This window comes from Bombus bifarius, unplaced genomic scaffold (genome assembly GCF_011952205.1).
Source record: "Bombus bifarius isolate JDL3187 unplaced genomic scaffold, Bbif_JDL3187 scf7180000007974, whole genome shotgun sequence".
NCBI classification, from domain to species: Eukaryota; Metazoa; Arthropoda; class Insecta; order Hymenoptera; family Apidae; genus Bombus; species Bombus bifarius.
Window position 1 is genome coordinate 226,632 of NW_022884360.1, and position 21,140 is coordinate 247,771.

At 37.3% G+C, this 21,140-nt stretch overlaps 1 protein-coding gene across 11 annotated transcripts in view; it reads right to left on the reverse strand.

Annotated features, from left to right (window-relative positions):
* Window positions 1–8,448: 8,448 nt before the first annotated feature.
* LOC117217009 (rho GTPase-activating protein 100F) overlaps window positions 8,449–21,140 on the reverse strand; it is a 52,007-nt gene continuing 39,315 nt past the window's right edge. The window contains exons 2-21 of one of the 11 annotated variants that reach the window (XM_033464274.1): window positions 20,230–20,343; window positions 19,380–19,562; window positions 18,758–18,916; window positions 18,151–18,380; window positions 17,419–17,677; window positions 16,783–16,794; window positions 15,941–16,193; window positions 15,597–15,860; window positions 15,350–15,508; window positions 15,107–15,270; window positions 14,670–15,018; window positions 14,387–14,605; window positions 13,667–14,055; window positions 13,472–13,604; window positions 13,267–13,386; window positions 13,011–13,171; window positions 12,748–12,940; window positions 12,149–12,402; window positions 10,591–10,654; window positions 9,124–9,260 (exon numbers count right to left, since the gene is read on the reverse strand). In XM_033464274.1, coding sequence (XP_033320165.1) covers window positions 10,619–10,654; window positions 12,149–12,402; window positions 12,748–12,940; window positions 13,011–13,171; window positions 13,267–13,386; window positions 13,472–13,604; window positions 13,667–14,055; window positions 14,387–14,605; window positions 14,670–15,018; window positions 15,107–15,270; window positions 15,350–15,508; window positions 15,597–15,860; window positions 15,941–16,193; window positions 16,783–16,794; window positions 17,419–17,677; window positions 18,151–18,380; window positions 18,758–18,916; window positions 19,380–19,562; window positions 20,230–20,343 — 3,651 coding nt within the window. In that variant the 3' untranslated portion in view covers window positions 9,124–9,260; window positions 10,591–10,618. The other 10 variants (XM_033464271.1, XM_033464268.1, XM_033464267.1 and 7 more) reach the window with 10 other exon arrangements.

The window sequence follows — 21,140 nt, forward strand, 5'->3', positions numbered from 1 at the left end:
GTCTGGCTGCTTCGTTTTTTTTGGAGTCATTGAGCACTGAATACGTGGGAGTGTGAAGTTCGTCGTTTCTACGTCTACGTCATGGTGAACGACGGCTCGAGGAATTCGAATATCTTCTCCGCTTCGTTTTTCATCATCCTCATGTGACTATTCTCTAAGATTCGCGCTCTGAGAGCGCATTGTGCTGCTCACTGTGTCTCTTTCTCCAGGATCCTCCCCCTCATTTGAAGATCATCATCGTCTACCGGAAGGACGAAGGAAGAACAACGTAAATCGTAGCCAAGCTGGTTTCTGGAAATCGTCTCGAGGTTCACCGTGAGCTGTTTTCTTTGTCTTCCTCTTCCCTTTAGCTTCCATCCATCTCTTTAGGTGCTGCAGCTCTTTTTTTCTGCTTCTGGACTATTCATAGAAGGATTTGGAGAGGCGAAAGGTATATTTAGAGTCAGACTTTGGCTTTTTATTCTTCGTTGTAGCAATGAAGTAGCATTTCCTCTAAACTGACCTGCGTCTGATTTGAAAAATCCATTTAGGTCTAAAAGAAGATTAACGAATGATTGGAATACCTAATTCGTTTCTAAAAGTAATCTGATGCAACACTGAATAGGATCTTCGTATGAATCGAATCGAGGAGACGAGTATCGAAGGTAGATCATCAAAGAAGTTTGTGTTGAATGATTCAGAATGAACCTCGTGACGATTCGAGGATTTTTGAGGAACGACTAGAAACTATATGATACGAACTACTTAAGTTTGAATCGTAGAAAGTCGATAGTTAGACTCATTCGTTCATCTCTTCTTTTCTTCTTTAAACTTTCTTCCTTGAGAAATTTTTTTTTCAAGAGCGCAACAATTGCACTCTGGCTACTGTTTGCTTCTAAATCATAGAAAAACCATGGAAAAACTCTCTCAATCTCACTCCCTCTCTCTCGCTCTCTCTCACATTATTTTTTTTTGCTTTTTTTTTTAGAAACGTTTCAGTATGACAAACATGGTCCATCGTATATACGTAGTTCAATATATGTTAGCGCTAGGATTCGACGATTAAAAAGACCTGTATACGGGGAAATCAGAAACGATGCTGGTATTCACGAGTCATTGAAGAAGTTACGCGCTCCTAACTTCAAAATAATACCAAGAGGCTTTGTTGATACTTCTTCCTAGTCTCATTGTGCGGAATTAGTACCCAGAACCGTCGAATAGGTTACTTCTTCTTCTTTCATGTCTTTCCTAAGGTTTGAAAATAAATGTGTTTCGTTGATTATAAGCTAGCAAGGAATTTCGCTTCCTCAAAAGTGAAACAGATGTTAAAAATTCTTTGTGCCTTTTCTCTCATGAAAGAAGTCTTGCTTTCCTCTTCTGCTCTTTTCTTTTACGTATTTATTTTACAACTTCATAGAAATCTAGAGATAAGCTATTAGTGTTCAAATATTAATCAGTTTTTTATTTTCTTCTAACACAATACTCAAAGTGTAAAGGAGAAGATATAGAATTTAAAAATCACTATATTCACCATTCATTGAATCTTCTTTCTTTTGCAATGCATATTCTCCATATTTTCTCCTTTTCTATTACTTTCTCCTTTTTCAGTGAAAATTCGACGGCCCTGCTTCAGTGAATCGTGTACGCAGCAAGACAAACGCGCCTCCTTCTTCCAGATATTGGCGCGCTCGAGCTTATCAAAATAATCGGCCTATAAAATATCGCGGGGTTATCGTAAAGAAGAATAAAATCGCTCGAAGATCGTGTGCCACGGTAGAAAATACAAGCCGTTGGGTTCTTTTAGTTTTCTTCATTTCGCGCAAAAATTCGTCCGAAGAAACGTCTGCAGTCATGGTATTGGTTGTTCGATGAAACGCGATTGCGCAAGAGAATCAGGTAATGCGAGCATAATAAAAAATTAGATTCTTATATCGATATTACGCCCCTTGCTTCGTTTTTTTTCTTGCTTTTCCTTTCATTTTTCTTTCACTCACCAGTCTATTCTACTTCGTTTTTCTTCCACTCTATTCTCTTCTCTACACATTGTAAATGAATCCTCACGGAAGTCATGAGTGGCTCTTCGACCCTCTTCTTCCTCAGAAGTTTCGTTGTGAATTATTAGAATCAATACCTTCTTCATTTTCCACAATTTTTTAAATACTTCTTTAGTTTATTTTAAGCAATTGCTCGCTGAGTCTTCTTGGAATGGAGAAGAAGAGGCCGACCGAAGATACCGAAAGAAAATACGATCTTCAGAAAGGAATTAGAGAAGTCGAGGCCACGAACTTGCAGTACATTGGGCTCAGTTCCTTCGTTCGGTTCTTTCGATCAAGGGGTTCCATTAATAACGATACGATGTCTTTCGAAGGATCTCCAGGCCATCATAAACGAATATTTCATTGCGTACGAATCGTTCATCGAAATGAAATGTCTTGCAATTGATTCAAAACTGATTGTCAAATTTTGCTTTCGGCTAGTCCATCTGTTGCTTCGGTATTCAGTTTTATATTATCTGCCCTTTGTTATATTTTATATTTCTTCATGCTCAAGAAATATAGAGAATGATTTCAGAAGTATGGATTAATCGGGCGAAGATAGAGGCTGATCAAAGAAACATATTTTCTCTAATAGATATATATTCGATTTTGTTTTGTTTTCAAGTAGTTGACGTTTGAAAATGCGAGTATTTGGCGCCTAGCAACAAGTAATTTGCTTTATAAATAAAAAAAGGAAGCAAAATCGGACATACGTTTATTAGATAAGAGATGTTCTTTGCATCATCCTCTTCATTATATCTTACTTGATGAACACAACAGTCCACTGGAAATTCAGTTTCTGACAATTGGGTTCTCAAAGATTGCATTTCTAATGCTTTTTGTTTCCTTTAAATACACTCTTTTCCAGACTGAACAAACCGAAAACGCTCGGAAAAGATACAAATGTGTGAAACCTGAATTTATTAACCTGGAATCCCTCATCAGACACGTACCAATCGTTCGATTCGAGTCACAATTAATAATTATGTATACGTAGCATAATATGTAGGTATAGGTATATATAACAACAGTCAATCATACAAAATTGCGGCAGTGTGCTTTCACGTATAATTGTAATTAATGGTACGCGTATTTCTGGGCGCGTGATTTCATCGTTATTACTAAAAATTAGGAACGTCGAGGAACGCCGGCCGCCGATAATATTCTGACAAGCTTTACATACTAAAAGTAAGGTTATCCTGGTTAATCTATAGACGGGCGATAATTCTTTTAAACATGGAAAATTCAACTTTTATATGAGCCTAATTATACAAAATCTTCTTAAGAAATTGTATATATAGCAATATTTTTATAAGGTTCTTTTTTAATTTCTATATAATTTTATGTTTTTGAATAGACGAATATAACCAAAAAAGTAGAATATAAATAGGCTCGTTTCATCCTCTAAATAACGAGTGCTTTACCTAACATAAATTCAGAAATTGAAGAATTACTAGTCAATTCATAAAACAGTATTACAATGTTTAAGAATTACGAACGTCAGTTTTATTATTGCATATTGGGTTTTAAAAGGTAATTCTTATATACATTTTATAAAAAATAAGCAAATATCTTCACGATAAAAATTTCTTCATGCAGCCCTGATCAAAGTTTCAGCTTATGTTTTTATAAATCCTTTACCTTGACAACTCAAATACACTTACTTTGCCTGATTTTACGCTCTCGCCATATTGTAGCTTCTTATAATTTTAGGTTAGGTTAGGAACACTAAGTAGACATCGCTACATATTCTTACAAAATGATGACAACGAGGGATCATACAGTACTTACACAATATAGAACTATTATATATAAATGGCACTAACATGGAGCTAATGAATGGAATTTTAAAATATACGGAGTGAAAAGGAGGAATATAAAAAAGAAGGGACCGGCGTTCCGTGGCGCTTGCACATCGAACGATAGTGAAACAGTCGGGGGCTCGGTAAGATCGGAGATGTGGCTACGCGAATTATGGTACACAGACAATGAGCTATACAATGACCCTCGAATCTCGGCTACTCAAAACAAACATCGCCCCTGGTGACATCCTCTACCGAGATGCCGCCAATTAAACTAACACTGTGCGGAAAAAGAGAGCGCACTGGAGTATGCGATAGCATACGTGTAAATATATTATATGCATAGATATATTCTTGTATCGTAACAGCATTTTTCAATAAGTCAACAGTGATATATACTTATGACTCCGCACTGGTTTGTATCTCAAGCTTAACATAACCTAGTACGCCAAACATAGTGAATCTGTAGATCTACAGATCTCTTTCTTTATTATGAGACTCGAGAATATCCCTGGGATAAAATTGGTATATATCTGTTATGACACAATTACAATGCAGGCCCCTGACCTATTGGAATTTATGTGTGCATTAGTGTAGTATTTGATCAAAAAGTAAAGTTCCATCTTCAGGAATAATTAAGATCAAAAAGCGACGTCACAGAGATTTATAGGATACCTTAAACTATAGCTTCAACTATCGCCAAATTGTAATATGGGCATCGTAACTGTAATATCATCTTGATCTGGTACTTTCCTTTAGATGACTTTTGTTTATGTAACTTCAGCGAGCTCAAAAAATCACTTTTCCTTCCTTTTTCCCTTCTTTTTCTCTTAAATTTCGGGTCATTGAATAGCAACAGAATTAAAAAAACGAAGAGAATTAAAGGAAATATTGTATCATTATTTTGATGTATTATCTAATAGTATGAACTTCCAAGAACTGGAATGTTTTGTTGAAGAACGCTGATACGATAAGTATATCGTATGCCATTTATACAGATTGCATTCACTCACGAGGACACGAGCTGAGAAAGCAATTTCGTAGCAGTCAACCCCTTCAAGTACTAAATATTTTTGAACAGGGTGCTTTCATCAACATTGTCTTTGATACAGGATTGTTCTTAACTATAGAAAATGATATTTTTTGCCTTTCTTGACTAGATTAATAGTTTAAAATAAAATTTTGTTCACATAACCTCTCCAAAGGGCTAGTGAACATTCATCCTAATGTTACCATTATTCATACACGATGTATTATTTATACATTATTTATATAGGGTTGAATAATAGCTTTATTCAATCGAAGGAAACTCCTGTACTTAGTCTTCAGCAGTATGAAAAAGTGGTGTTTATTAAGAACTACTGCTTGTAATGGAAATAGCTTCCTTGCAATTCTCTTGTAACTTCGAACAACTTATGTTTAAATTTACAAAAAGCTATTCCCATTATGTGACTGGACATTAAGTACTGTATTAAACGTTTGATCACCACTTTTCTATACCATCCGAAATGGTAAGAATATTTAAATTGAATAAAGTTACTATCTCGTGCTGAATGAGTCGCTGGAAATTGTCATGTGAAATAACTTTTTACTAATTTAAAAGAAAAAATGTTTCCAACCTTTCAATCATTGAAATTGAAACATTTTATTATTTAATTGAAATTCGTGTTTAAGTTAATAAAAATTAAATTATTCTCTTCCTAAATCGATCAACAGGAAAGTTAATTTAAATGACAACGTCTGACGACTCATTCTGCATATACATATATACATATAAACGCTTATTTAAACATATTGTTACGAACACACGGTAGATTTTTGGGAATTTAGTCCTGTTTGAGAAGATATCGTCAAATAACCGTATGGCGCTAAGCATTGCCAGTAGCGATACTAGCGCCACGGGTACTATAACTAGTTCAGTAAGGAAGTGCAGCAGGATTCTAATGAACAAAGTTATAAATATAGAAATATAGATGCATAGTTTGCACGAGAATAAATGGAAATAAAGACTAGAAGTTTGAAGTTCTATTTAATAATAAAAATTATAGCTATGGTGCTCATTGGGATAGATTGTGTGCTGAGTTTGTAGTGCAGAATACAGGAATTGGGAGTGTTTTGGGATGCGATGGAAGACATATAATAGTTATGATGCCATTTTGGAATTTGTCGCAATAACCATACTAAAGTAAACATTGGGTTCATTAATTTGAGGACTCAGAATACCTCATTGACATATAAACGCTTCACTAATGCACTTCTTACTCGTTCCAGGTGAGGATAAAATAAGTAAAATCTCAAGGTAGATTGAGAACTTGTTTTCCATATTAAAAGCTAGATCAAAAGAATAATAAGCTTTAAATGGGACTACTCATTAATTACCATGAGGTCTACTTAAATCTACTGTCTGTACGCAACAATATTATACTAACTAACCATAATGACAGTAACAATAGTCAAATAACGACTCGTGTCCCCGTTGACGAGATCGTAGAACAAACGAACCCCGGGGAATACCCTGACCGAAGGGTGGTCTCTCTCCCGGCTCGTCCTCTTCAAATGCTTGCTTCTTCACGTACACAATTATAATACTGGCTATGTTTTTTTAATCGTTTAGAAGTTTACAATTAACCGTTTAATTATTATCGTTTCTCGGTGAGTTTCTATTCATCTACCACTGGCTCTCCGCTTTTATTCTGATCCAATCTCTCCTTTATCTTTCTTCTCCGTTCGTCGGTTTGCTATTGTCAACATGTACAAGAAGTCATGGAGTCGGTTCCTCGACTCCTGTCGCGCTGAACATTATATATATTATGTATAACTTTATCGTCTGCGTGCACCTATACTTTGCATCTTGTCTCTCATCCTTCGTTTTTTTTCAATTATTTTCTTTTCTCCTTTTACATATAATGCATGTATATGTGCGACGCAGCTGTCGTGTACATCAGCAGTTCCTTTGTGTTTTGTATACGAGGGCTAGCTAACCTCTAAGTAATAGTTTTTTTATCAAAAGCACATGTATATCGTGACTAGCCTATGTGTGTATATATAATATGTATATATATAGTATATTGTATATAAATCGACCGTTGTGTCTGTGTGATTCATCATCTTCATATTTCCTTATATGTCTCTACGTGTGTGTATGTCTCTTATTCAACTTTTCCTTTTGTGTGTGTATGTTTTTTCTTTGGTTATTTATTTTTGTTTCATCTCTTGTCCTCCTTGTATATCGCTCTCTCTTTTCTTCTTCCATCGCCAGTCAGCGTGATCAGTTCTTGTCGCCTTTCTTCTTCTGCAGCTAGCTTCGCCGGTGAAGAAACTCTTCCGGAACTTTTTCGCGTGAGATCTCAGTCTCGACCGGCCGGGAAACACCATGAACTTTGTTGAAAAATCGACTGGAGAAATGGTAGAGTCTCTCCTTCAGTTGAGGATGTGCGCGGTGAATCGCGAGATTCCCTTTTTGCATTCCATTCGTATCCCTTTCTTTGCTGTTCCAATGCATTGGACATTATCTTCTCAGTCGGTAAAATAGATTTGTGCATAATTTAGGACGCAGGGAATGTTTAGAGACGTTCACTGTCGTACAACTATTCACTCGTTGCCTCCTTTCCTCTGTTAGTTTCTTGTCTACTGGCTCCATTTTTGCTTGATCAACCGTTGGGTTTTTGAAAGAAGCTTTGACTGATCTCAAGATAGAATAGAAAAAAAGTTCAGCTGGTTGATAATCTTTCTGGCATTTGTGCTCGAAGAAAAGTTCAAAAACCTTGCAATATTGACTCTTCAGCTGCGGAAGAGAGAATTATTTCCTCTTGTATATGGCGACTTATTTCATTGGTTGAACGAGACCAAAATTATCTAGGAGTCAAATTTTGTGCAAGAAGTTTCAAACTAGGAACCCGTTACAGTCTTTGGTCATTGTGAAATCATAATATATATCGCAGCTAAAGAGTAAAATCTTCTTCTAAATATTAGTACAACTTTCGATTAGTTCATTTTCTTTGGTTTAGGTTTTGTTTAGTCGTATTATAAAACTTGCAGAAGGCTTTCAGTCAGTCGTCAGATCGTCAATTTCAGCGTTGAATCTCGTTTTTTCGCGAAGATATTTTCTTTAACGAATATTCGCAGTGGTCCCATTATGCGCGCCATTTCGTCTCGGAAACAATGATCGCTTATATTGTGCGTCTGGCGACAAATATTCAGCCTCGTTCATTGTATAAATTATATGTTCTTCAAACATAATATATATGTGCGATTTGACGCGCTGACTGCCGCAGAAAACATCTATAAATATTTCAAAACACAACGTTACGCAACGAAGAGAACCATTTTCCTAACACAGCCAACAATAATAACATTCAAGGAAAAATTATTTCACTAGGTAATACAGCATCGATTAAGACTCAAGTCTTTGGTTTTCGCTTCTTTGCTACTCTACAAGTAGCTGGTACCTATCAAAGATTGAAAAATCGTTTCACGATACAAGTGTTGTTCAAGTTAGATACAAGTTAGATTCCTAAATCAAAGCAGTCAACGCGTTAAATATCTTTGAGAAATCAGAAGTAGAAAGTATATCTTCTTTTTTTCAGCTTTCGTCAACACATCATGAGAATCTTTGATTAAAATGAAACAGAAACTCTTAACATGTTTGTTTATCATTTCATACAATTCTGAATGATAAGCTGTATCTTAAGAATATAACCTCTCTCTCTTTTTTTTTAAACAATTTCAAACAAACACACTTGTGAGCAACAAAACCCTTTCAATCCTGTTCCAACAGACTTCAAAATCCATTATATTTCTATTACAAGTTTCATTGTCAGTCTCTTAATACGCATGCATCAGTATTGGGCAAGATTCAAACCTAGCCAAACTTTCTTCAAATAATAAATAAATTTAGAGAAACTGTAAGCAGACTTTGAGCCTGTTTACAGTCTATTTCAACAATTAACAACTAACAACTAGATAATCCAGGTAATTCCTAGTTGAACAAATTTTAACCTTTCGATGTATTCATTATTTCATGCCCAACACTGTTCCTTAGTAATCTCATCTTCTTAAAAAAAAAGAGAAGAAACGCAAGATTCTCCAAACTATCGGTAAAACGAAGACGTCGAAGTTATCCAGGGCGCACATCCCCGATTAAATCCTCATATTTCACGAGACTCTAATGCGTATTGGGTACGTGCTAATGTCGATCGTCATCGCTGGCCTCTGCATCACCCTCGACGCCCTTCTCACCCTCTTCAGGATGTGGTGTATTTCCCTCTTCGGTGTCGACGCTGCTGGTCGGCGTAATCTGTTCTGTTCCAGGACCAGTCGAGTTCGCTGTGGCCCCTTCGTTGTTCTTTTCGAGTCCCAGGCCGCCCAGGAGGCTTTTGTTAATCGGTTCCGGCGAGGCTTCCGACTCCTCGCTGCTAGGTGAACCGGGAGACGAGACTATCACCTATATGAACAGAGACGCCGTATCACCAGCGTCGTTTTCCATTAATTACGCAATCCTTGGACTCTTTTTGCGTGCTTGTGTTTGATAAATATTAACCCTTCGCACTCTATATATGGTGATTTTCTGAGGTTTCAGGTCTGATTTTTTAGGCTTGAATTTTGAATTGAATAAACATATGTTTGTTCAAATTGTTGCACAAAGGGTTAAAGAACTTGTGGTGTGGCTGTGTGCAAAATGAATTCTGTATTTCTATTGTGAAGGTTCTGCTCAAGGATTGTTGAAGCATAAATCACTCTCATAATAGAGGTGACTTCTAGTGACTTGTTTTTGATGAGTGAGATATGGTCCTGGGATGTATGGAAATAAATGTGTTCACCTATGTAGAATGAGACATCTATGATTTGAGTTGTGTGTGTAATATGTATAGAAAAATTGAAAGTATCGAAACCTAGATGCCTCATCTTGGTTACTATATTCTATGTATCTGATGTATACTTCACAATTGAAAGGATGTCCATTGGATAAGAATTTTTGGGAATTGAAAGGATATATTGTTCTTGATTCCAGTTTGAAACATTTTAAATTAGAAAGGAGGTATTGAATTTAATCAAGTTTATGATCTACAATGTAATGTCAAACCAGATTCAAGAAGCAACACTCAAGGTGCAATTAATGCATGCTTGGAGCACTAATGATCCCTCAAACTATCACTTGCTAAATAGTTTTCAGAGATGGAGTGGTTGCTTAATTAAAATGATTCCCAAGAGGGATCATTTTTCCTATACTCTTTCTCCACTTTGTCTCTTAATTAAGCATAAATATATATCGTGAGAGATGATACTATGTTGAAAGAGTACTAGACACTTTATGAATGAACATTTTTACATTGATCAAAAACAGACGCACTGTCAAAGTATTCTTCACATTAAGATCTTGATCAAGAATAGTCACTTCATAAACTGTATAAACATTTTGAATGTAATAGTTTTTAAGGGAGAACAATTCTATCTTTTATAAATATTCATATTAAATAGCTTTTGATCTACCATGAGTTTTCAGACATTGGATATTCCTGATCTTTGCAATCAACTAAAGGTATTTATATATTTTCATGTACATCAGAGTCTTTGATATACACACTGTAGTCATAGCTGTTGTTCGAAACGACTCTGTGAAACTTATGAAAGCTAATGGATGACTGATTACTTGGTTCTTTAATATATATGTATATATATATTTTTTTTTTTGATAATCTGGCCATGCATGTGATAGAACGATAACTAAAGGCTGATGTAAAAAACGCGAATGAAAACGATAATAACGATAATACCTGTGCAAGAAGCGGCGTCTCTGTGCTGTCAGCGGTTTGGTAGAGCCGGCAATTTGCGTTTGCTCTGAAGAATACGTGCCCAAACGAAAAAAGATAAAGAAGACAACGTAAATCGTCACTATAATGGAAAGACGTCGAGAGACTGGCGCAAAGAGAAACGGAAAAATCATAACCGACCCGCTCGACCAGTAGAACACCCAAGTAAATGTACAGAAGTGACATCGAGACATGCACGGAGGCGTTTTTGGTAATTGTGGTATCATATTTACACGGACGCATCGCGACGTGATTGTTTTGCAAACTGTTTGCCACCCATTATAACCTCTTTTCTTTATATTTTTTCGTCTATACACCTTCGTTTTGATCATGCTAAGATAACATAGCCTTCAGGGCGAACAATTTGCAATGGCCGACGATCCTCGAGAGTTAACCTGAAACCGACACGATGTAAATGAATGAAAGAACGTATATGAATGAAAATATGTGAATAAATGAATGGAACGAACTTGTCTCATTGAGTAGCGAATACATGATTCGTGATCATAAAAGCGCGACAGGGCTTGTTTCTGCGAAGCGAAAATAAAGGGAGAGAACAGAGTCTTTACTTTGCCTACCATGCTGTTCACAACACGCTTCAGATAATACACATATGTGGGACACGGATAAAAAAGCAGAGAGCGAGACGAGACTCTTGTTCAATTCTTTTCTTTTCTTTTTCCTTGAAGCGTTTCGTTCAACTTTCCTGGTCTTTCTTCCACTTCACGTGGTCATGATATTTTTAATTAATATGTATATAAGGAAATGGCGAAGAATCTTGGACCAGGAAAGCTCTGATTTATTATTTCTTTAACCTTCTTCCGCCCATCCTCTGTACTTTTACTCTGTTAATTACAAATTAAACGAAAATAAACACATTACAGTACTTACAGTAGTCTTCATATAAAGTAATCACATTTGAAGAATATAAGGTGAAGTAGATGATAAGACATATTTCTTATCTTTTACACGAAAGTAATTACAAAATTTAAGATACTGTCAATCAATCCCATTTAAACAAAATTCTCATTTTATTTGACCTTGGGATTAAGTATAAGTTTCTCTCACCCCCTGAATATTTTAAAAATTCCAATTGTCATAACATTACTTAGGCTCTTGGCGTTTCACAACACTTCGTGGATTCATCGCTTACTTTTATAAGATCTATAACTTTAATTTAGAAGATTGTTCCCTTTTTCAACTGTCATATTAAAGAATCACTTCCATAAGTGATCCATAGCTGATCATTTATCTGGAGAATAAGTTAATTGTAAAATTCTCCAGATAACGCAATTTATTACAGTTTATTATAATAATGCATTAATTTATGCGACACAAAAATTTCAAACTGTTGCTTAAGAAGTGGACCAAGAGGTTCTGTACTTTTAAGGTGCTTTCTGAGATATTTAGACATCAATAGCAGTGGAGCAAGTGCACAGACAGAGGAAGCGACGGTAAGAGAGGCAAAAGATTGCAATGAACGTTGTTGAGATAAACCGAGAGCTCTAAATAGAACACTGACCTGGCGAGGCTTGACCGGTGGTGGAGGACGAGTGGAGGGCGCGAGGGCTGCGGGTGCTGCCGTAGTTGGGGGCTGTTGATGAAGTGAGTGTTGAGGCTGCCAGGGCAGCCCTGTGCGTCCCAATGTTCCCTGCAGTTGCTGTTGCACCTGTTGCTGAGCCTGCTGCTGGTGCTGCAGTTGCTGTTGACTGCTGTTGTGCTCGACTGTTGGCGTAACTCGAGGAAGCGCCGAAGCGACTGAAGAAATCTTCCGAACTGTCTGTGAAATGAGCGACTGATTATTCGGCTCTTATTTTTTCGGTTCAGTTAATTTAAACTACGACTCTAATTTTCGTACGTGAATTCAACGATAAAGCTTTGAAAATGCCTAATAAGTTGCAGATATTATATAGACTGCAAATGGCTATAATGAACATTTCTATTTTTATATTTGTAGTAGCTTTATAGTTTTTCAGTTATAGTTTGGAGATTTCATATTTTAAATTTCTCATAAATATATAAACATCTGCAGTCTAATTCTAATATTACAAGCTACTTTGAGTCATATATTAATAGTGAATTGGGATTACGAAAGTCAATTGTTAGGAATGACGACATTACCTGACTTAACAGGCCAAATTTCAAGAAGATACTTGAGAACTGCTATTGGTTGTTGGAAATCCAAAGGCGGCCCGTTCTCTTCAGAATGTAGCATTAAAACTGGTCCGAAACAGACTGCTAAACTTGCTGGTGACATCTTATTACACTGTGATACTACCATTGCCAGATGGTCCAGCAAGTAGATTAACGTACACTGTTGAAGGAACAATTAATTATTATTTTCTCTAGGTATATGAATGGGATGTTTGAGATTAGATACTTACCCTGTTCACCTTTGGTAAACAGTCAAGTATACTGAACATGAGTTTTGCGTTGCCTTGTGGATCATCCGGTAGACAGACGGCCAATGCATCGACCATCATCTGATAGAGGCACCTCGTGAAGAGTGGTTCTGGAAGTTCTCGCAAGTAATCCTTCAGTACACCTAAACGATAATTATAAATTACCATTACAATCAAAGTGTATCTCCTACATTATTATTATTATTAATATTAGAAATAATTATTAAGGGAAGTTTACCAGTAATCACGTTGATATCTGGTACATTGTCAGGCGACAGGTTCACTGAACGAGCATTCCTTTCAAAAGCCTCCCTAAGTATCCTTTTTTTCGTAGCTGATCCACAGAGCCTGTATAGACCTAAGCCCCCAAGTTTTCATTGACAAACTGTCCAAACTCAACAGTATAGAAATTGAACTTTGTAAATGGTAAAAACATATCTCACCAATGATGTCAAGACCTCTTCTTTCAACTTCTTCGACACAACGCCATACAATTATGGGCACATTTGGAACACCCATGGCTAGGGCGGTAGAAACACCTCCAGGAACTCCACCAGTCTTGCTCTCTCGACTCACCTAATCCAAACCATCATCATTTTTCAAATTTATATATCGTAACTTCAAAATTTTGAACTTACCACTGTGTCAAGGTCAACTCCGAAAAGTGGCGCCACTCTGGTAGCCAGAGATATGACTGGGAGTCCTCTCCTTCGGAATGTTTGCTGAGCATCCGTATATCTCAGTCTTAGATAAATTGTGCCACGTGGTTCGACTTTGACAGCTAGCTGGTGAACTGGTGATTCTTTCAAAAGGGTCGCCAGGTGCACAGATCCTTTGTAACAAAGCTTGTGCCTGTACTGTGGATCCCAGGAATAGACCAGCAAGTCTAACTGCCGGTTGCCAACGAGATCCAGCTCGAAGGTTTCGTCCCAGTCGAACATTAAATCGCCAGTTCGCATCACTGTCCTCGCTTTGTGCACCCTATCGCACTCCAACACGCAGTAAAGGTCTCTCAAGCCGCAACTAGCTGTTATGTTATCCAAACAATAAAGATATTCCGCCATTTATCAAATTTATATATGGTAACTTTAACCCTCAAGCTTTGATCCTTAAAGGTTTCTGTAAAAGGAATAGCTCGAGAATTAAAGACAGTACATAGTACTATCGAACACTTTCTAACATTCGAGAGTGTCAGGTAGTAGGAATCACTACAGATTTAAATTAAAAATAATTGAATTTTAAATAAAGAAAATAGAATAAAACAGAAATAATTTAATTTTGCTAGATATTATGTTAATGCGAATAGTGATTGTGCAGTGGAAAAATAGTCTAGGGGATGTGCAGACTCCCGAACGTACCTAAATTAGGCTGACCTGATGGTGTGGAAGGAGTAGTGGCCGCTGAGGAGGATGTTGTTGAACGGAGGCCACGACCTGCCAGAAGATGGACCCAAAGTAGTCCACTAACACCACCCGCCAGGTCACCGCTGCTGGTTTCCCCGAGCGAGCTCAAAAGAGAGCTAGTCGAGCTCGGAGTTCCCACAGTCGGAGGTTTTTCTATCTTATACTTAAGGAACTCTGTACAAAAGACATTATGACCTTAATTAAACTTTTTACTGTCAAAATTGACTTTAATACTCACCTGCAGGATTAATATCTAGCAGTCTTTGATCCTGAGTTCTGGTAGGTGTGGGGGTAGGTATGCTTCGGGTGGACTCCAGGTCTAGCAGGTTCCTGATTCTTCTGACCGACGTTGCCCTCTGGGTGGTGGAGCTGCTCAGTGACGGTTTCTGACTCGTCAAGGACGTACGAGCACTGGATGCAACCGAGGCCGGTCTTGGGTTCGCTGTTCCACGATGACACGTCGAGCTGATCGCTGTCGATGCTCTTAAGTTGGCAAGATTCACTTGCTGAGCAGAGGCTGATCTTGTTGACAAACGATCCAGCGTGCTGGACAATGGTCTGTACGTCCCATAGCTTCCATATTCACCCTAAATTTTAAACAAATTAGTCAAAATTTAGAAACTGATCTAAAAAGTTTATCAAAAAAGAATGTAATTTTTAATGTATGTTATTTACTTGATTTACAGCTGCGTGGATGTTCTCTGCGCTGTAAGTGTAACGTGGTGGTCTAGTCGTAGTGGCTCTAATCTGCTCGTACAATGCACTGGTACTCGGCGTTCGACTCAGCCATGCTCGGTACTCATCTGATGTGAACACACTGGGTGATGACGGTATTCTTCCTGACATTCCAATCAATAGAATTCTCAATTTTATGTTCAAAATACTAGAATCGACTCGCTACTTGAATTTTAAACTAACCTCTATCGCGTCTAATGGAAGGTAGTTCGGGCGCTGATAGTGCTCCGTCACTATCTTCCTGATCTATTAGTCCAGATGCTACTGTGCTAAGTCCAGACCTGAGACCTGGTTGCTGGGGCAACGTTCTGCCACTACGAGGCAACGAATTCGATCTCAAGCCTAGAGAAAGCATAACTTCAATTTTAAAGTCTGTTCACGATCACACATGAGGAACTAACTTTGTTAAGATGCAGAAGAAATAACTAACCTGAGGAACTCTGACCAATCTGTGATCTCGATAGGGTGGCAAGATGCGAGACAGCGCTACTCTGAGGCGGATTGTTCATATTGTGCCTGTAGTAATAATACGCCGACTTGGGCGAACTCGAACAGGTTGCTTCAGTGTCTGAAGCATAATCCAACGACGGTCGGTGCCTCCTGGTTAGGGTACCAAATTGACCTTGTCTCTGAGTAGTCGACGTACTGTCTCCCTGAGTGCCATATCTGGTGTTGTATCTCAACGCAGATGTTCCTGTTAAAGAAACGTCACAAAATATGAGTCTAAAGTTAGGAAAACAGTTGCGTAAATGATTTTAGTGGAAAGTGACGGACCTGACTTCAAGCTGGATCTAAGAAGAGTATGTCGAGCTGGAGTGGTGATACTTGTGTAATCAACGCGAGGTAAATGTTGATCTGAACCGCTTCTAGGCATAATTCTTCCACTTCCAGAGTGTTGGCCATAACCATAATGCGATGGCTGAGTCTGACTAGACAATCTGCTGCCAACCGACTGCATCCCTGCGCCCGTGGACATTCGACGACCACCATTTGAGGGCATAACTGGCCCCGTGTAGAAGGAGTGTACCTAAATTCAATCGAATTAATTAATTTATGTTCCTTCTTTTACAATTTTCTTTTATTTTCCTTTCATATCACAATCGACTATTCGTATCACATTCGATCTGTATTTTTTAATAGAAGATATTTACGTTATCTACACGGATAGATTAGGAAGTCGATTGTGATTAAAGGAAAATATAATTAGATATTGCCATCATGATTGATAGATCTCTCTATATAGATTATAATACACTTTACATAGAAATCCATATATCACTATGATGGACTATGACGACCACGGATCGCCACGAGAAGAGACAATACTCAGAAAGAAAGAAAAAGAAAGAACGAACATACAGAGCAAAGCTTACAAGGCAACAAAAAGTGGAATTACGTTATAAGTAGCGACGGTTGTTTTGTTCCACCTGGACATTGAAAAGTATTTATTGTTTTTGTTTAATTTTCTATTATTAAATCTTTTACATTGCTTCTTCTTCCTAATATTATGGATATACAGAGTATAAATACTTGTCCATTGTCCAGGTGATGCACGGTGCAGGGAATTGCTGCATACACAAGTCTAGATATCAAGAAAGAGTTAGTGGTTTCTTTACCTTTGTGAAATCCTGGTTAATATCAACGTAGCATTCATTCATAGAACCGATTAGTCATGTGAAACACGTGGTCGAAACACGAGCGAGCTGCGAACCGTCTACTCTCTAAGTCAATTTCAGACAATCTTTCAAGCAATTTAATAGAAGAAACTCGTGGTATTTTGTTTTATTTAGAAGGGTTTGAAATCGAGACGGTGCACAGCATTACTGATCACTATCAGGAGTGTCTCGAGTCATTGCCACGAATTCACCACTTTCTTATTCGAATCGCTATCGCAATTGAAGACAGAGAAGGGCAAACAAGTGTCAACTTGGTGCAGACAGGTATATGAAAGGGTGCTCGATCCACATCGTCTAGAACATCTATGTGATCTATATTCAAACGCAGGTGGAGATTTAATAACAAAACGCCAAATTGTACATCAAGATCTTGCATTCTTCTCTAATATCGTAACTTTTACGGTGGTTAAACTCCCTTTCCTATATCTTCCTTGCAAAGTTTATCAATATCAATTTCTCCTATTTTCTCAATCTTAATTCTTGCTTGAATTTTATGTAATCGAATGTTTTTCATTTAATAAAACCTCGACCTGCGTCAAAGTCCCGAAGAGCAAGTAAAACATTACACAGGCTTACTTTTTCAGCTAAACTCTCCAAAGTTTTTGGATATCCACGCTCATAAGGCTGGAAGTGTTGCGTCGTAGAGGGTTTTGGCTGATGTGTGATAACAGGAGGTGGTGGTGGTTGATACGACCAGTGTCCCTCCGGTCTGGAGTTGTAGTATAGGTCACCGTTGCTGGAACCTAGGTCTTGACTGGAGCCTAGACCCGACAGACCTAATCTAGACCGGGAAGGTAGCATCTCACGACCGTCGCCACGCCTACGACTGCCATCCCTGCAATCAAAATACAAAAACTGTATCAACTTATGATTACAATCAACAAATGGAGTTTTAATTAGATTCTAATGGAACTTACAATAGATCAGTCCAAGCAATGTGGGTAATAATTAAAGTTCCCAGGATGTGAATAGCAAAAGTTTGATAAATATCTAAATAAGTCTTTCATCGTAAACTTTTTTTATATTTAATTATTTGAGAAATAACAGGCTTGTAATTATCTCGGAAATCAAACAAATATTATTGTTACTTTAAAAACTGTAAGAAAATGACGAGATTAATATTGGGACTGAGAAAAGATCTCCTTCTCTGGGTAGCCATATTTAATTCCTATCTAGAATTGTTTATTTTTTACAATTAGTATAGCATACGTGTATATGTATATGTAATTTCACAGAAGATGTACTTGTAAGTACCAGTAGAATTCTAAGTATATTTGATACTATAAAATATTTTTGAGATATAATTACCTGACGTGGTTACTCGTTGCATGGTCGCTCTCATCTTCATTTAGCTCCCTCTTGATCACCACAACCGGAGGCGCTTTGTGCTCGGTCTGACGACTATGTGAGACTGGCTGGTGCTGGCCATGCCTAGTCGCCAGGACGAGCCTCCTGGGTATCGACATAATGATCACGACATCGTCCAGGCTCATGTGCGTCACATCGACCAGATTCACTGCTAGGATTTCATCCCCAACCTAAATAAAACATATTTTTATATAAATTATTTACATAAAATATTACTAAATTTAGAAATAATTATGATTAAAAAAATAAGAATCTTTCCTTTATACATAGAAGATAAAATAAGAGGAATATTCTGAAAGAAAAGGACTCATAGATTTATGTTAAATATAAGCTATCAAATAGTAGATTAATTTTTCTTTTTACGAATTTATTCTATTCATTGTCTTGTAAATCTTCTTTTCAAATAGCTCCTCATATATATTTTGGAGAAGAAATCAGTGAGTCTCATGATTTTCATTCCCACAAGAATAAGTGCAGTAAGTGGTAAGCTCAAATTGGCTATATTAGAACTGCAATTAAGGATTCAAGGAAAAAGATGCTTCCTAACCTTCAGGCAGCCGCTGTTGTAGACTGCGGTCTCCAGGGCTATCCTCGAGATAAAGACACCGTCGTTTCTGTCGACGCCATTGCCTTCCCGTATGTACAACCCCAGCGTCTGGCCTGGCCTTTTGATTATCTCGACAAAGTGGATGGGATGCTTTGGATCCTAGAACATCATAGAAATAATAAAATATTTCTTATAAATAGTACTTCAAAAGCATTATGGGAAAAAACGGGAAAATTTGTTGGTTAAATTTATTGCTTCATTATATAGTGGCAACTAAGTTATGAGCTAATAAATTACTGTCTTAATATTGGATTTTTTTGTGTTCAGAAGGAGGTACGTGGGACGAAGGTCGATATTGTGCTTTTTTTAGATGACGAAATGGCGATAAGAAGATATATATGGAATAAAAATTCTCTTCCGGCATCTTAGAAGATCATTTTTTAAGTTTAAACTTTTTTTACAAAGATCTTTTATATTATTATAGCCTTTAAGGAATATTTTTCAAGTTTGAAGCTTCTTTCATTGTCATGTTATTAGTTAGGAAATTGAGATTTCGTCTTCATAGATAAAGAAATAGGTTTAATTTTTCTTATCCAATTGGGAATTTGGTATGGTGTCACACCTGCATAGCAATGAACTTCTTCGCCGCCTCGGACGCCTGTCTGCCCATCTGTCGTGGCTCGATGACTCGGACGACCATCTCACCCCTTCGTTCGACAGCTTCGAGGGCCGCTGCTGTCGAGGCGTCATGATCGTTCTCGACGGTCTCGATCTGTTTGAAGATCTCTGTGCTGATTCCACTCACCTGCAACGACAGGTCCTTCCACTTCAACCAGCATGTCATGAACAGGCACTCCAATAAAAAATATTCCATGAAACTGTTCCAATAAGCATTTCTAAAAAAATATTCTCCAATTCATATTATACTTCTAAAATTTTTGATATTAATATTATAAGAAAATATATTTCTCAAGAAAAATATTTCTCAATTCCAATAATTATTCTTTTAAAATATTCGTCAACTAATATATTTTTCATAAAATTGTAATTTCAACATATCTATAGCCTAAGTATTTCTTAAATTCTCTCTGTTCCTTTTTATAATGGCTATAGATTGTTACATATATTGTTGTTAGAGTTATTGCTGAACAGCTTCATGAAAAAGGTAAATTGGCCTGATAGTTTCCTCTAATCTGATTCTCTTTTCCTGTTGCTTTCCTCTGTCTACTCTCATTTTTGAAGTAATTGGGTTTATCAATTGCTTCCTTGGAGACCTAATCATCCCCTTGGATCAGGATATGTTTGGTCTGGAAAACAGCAGGATATCTAGCTTTTCCTATGGGACATTGTAAGGAACCAGGATTTTAATCTCTTTCATTGACAAGAAGGTAGGATAATCAGGAGAAAAAAGATAAGATTTTAGTACATGTATATAGATTGCTGGAGAGCAAAAATGTCATGGAAGTCAGTACCTTTCTGAAATCTCCCTGAATCACCATGGGGGGTGGTTCCTTGGGGCGCAACTGGTTGGCAGGTGCTTGCCTCCCAGGACTTGCGCTGATGTCTGTCACTTCCCCCCGGCCCTCCTGCATCAAAATTAATGTACAATTAGTTTCACTTTTGTAATCTATTTTGTATTATTAATTGCTTGGGCAAGCTAATAGGTATTCATAAAATTGTATAAATTGGCAAAATAAAATTTGGTATTATAATCAGTATTACTTCTTTGCAATACTTTTCATGTAACCGCGCTATTGATTTGGAACATAATGTAAGAGTAGCGCTATTGTAAGGATTTTTCATCATACAGGATTCCTGACTTCATTATGAAGACGCTGCAAAGCTATTCAAAGTATCATAAATGAAAAACATAGGAAAGTATAAAGAAATTTGTTGCGATAAACAGAAAGGAAATTTCTAATTCATGTCATAAACCTAGGATCATGTGTCTCCCTAATTGATCCTCAATAAAATCACGAATAATCTTGGAAAGAAATCAAAGGAAGTTTCGAAGTACTAAGAGAAAAATTACAGGGGGACGAAAATAACAAATTGAATTTTTAAAGATAAACATAATAATGGAAAATGAAAATGTTTGGTGCACGAAAGGTATCAGGGGGATTTCCCTATCAGCTTAAAAGCTACAGCAAATCGGGCTAAATGGGAGGGGAATTTTCTTCGCGGCGGTTGCATGCGAGATTCAATCAGTGTGCTGATTAGAGGCTCGTAAAAATTGCAAGCGTTCTCTTTCCCAGCCGGCTTTTACCTGTGAAATTACGGACAATCAGAGATGCACGCGCTTCAGAGGATCCGCCGAAAATAGAAACCGCTTTGTCGGTCACCGATGCAAAGGCGCCTACTCACTACTACTCACTGCTGCCAA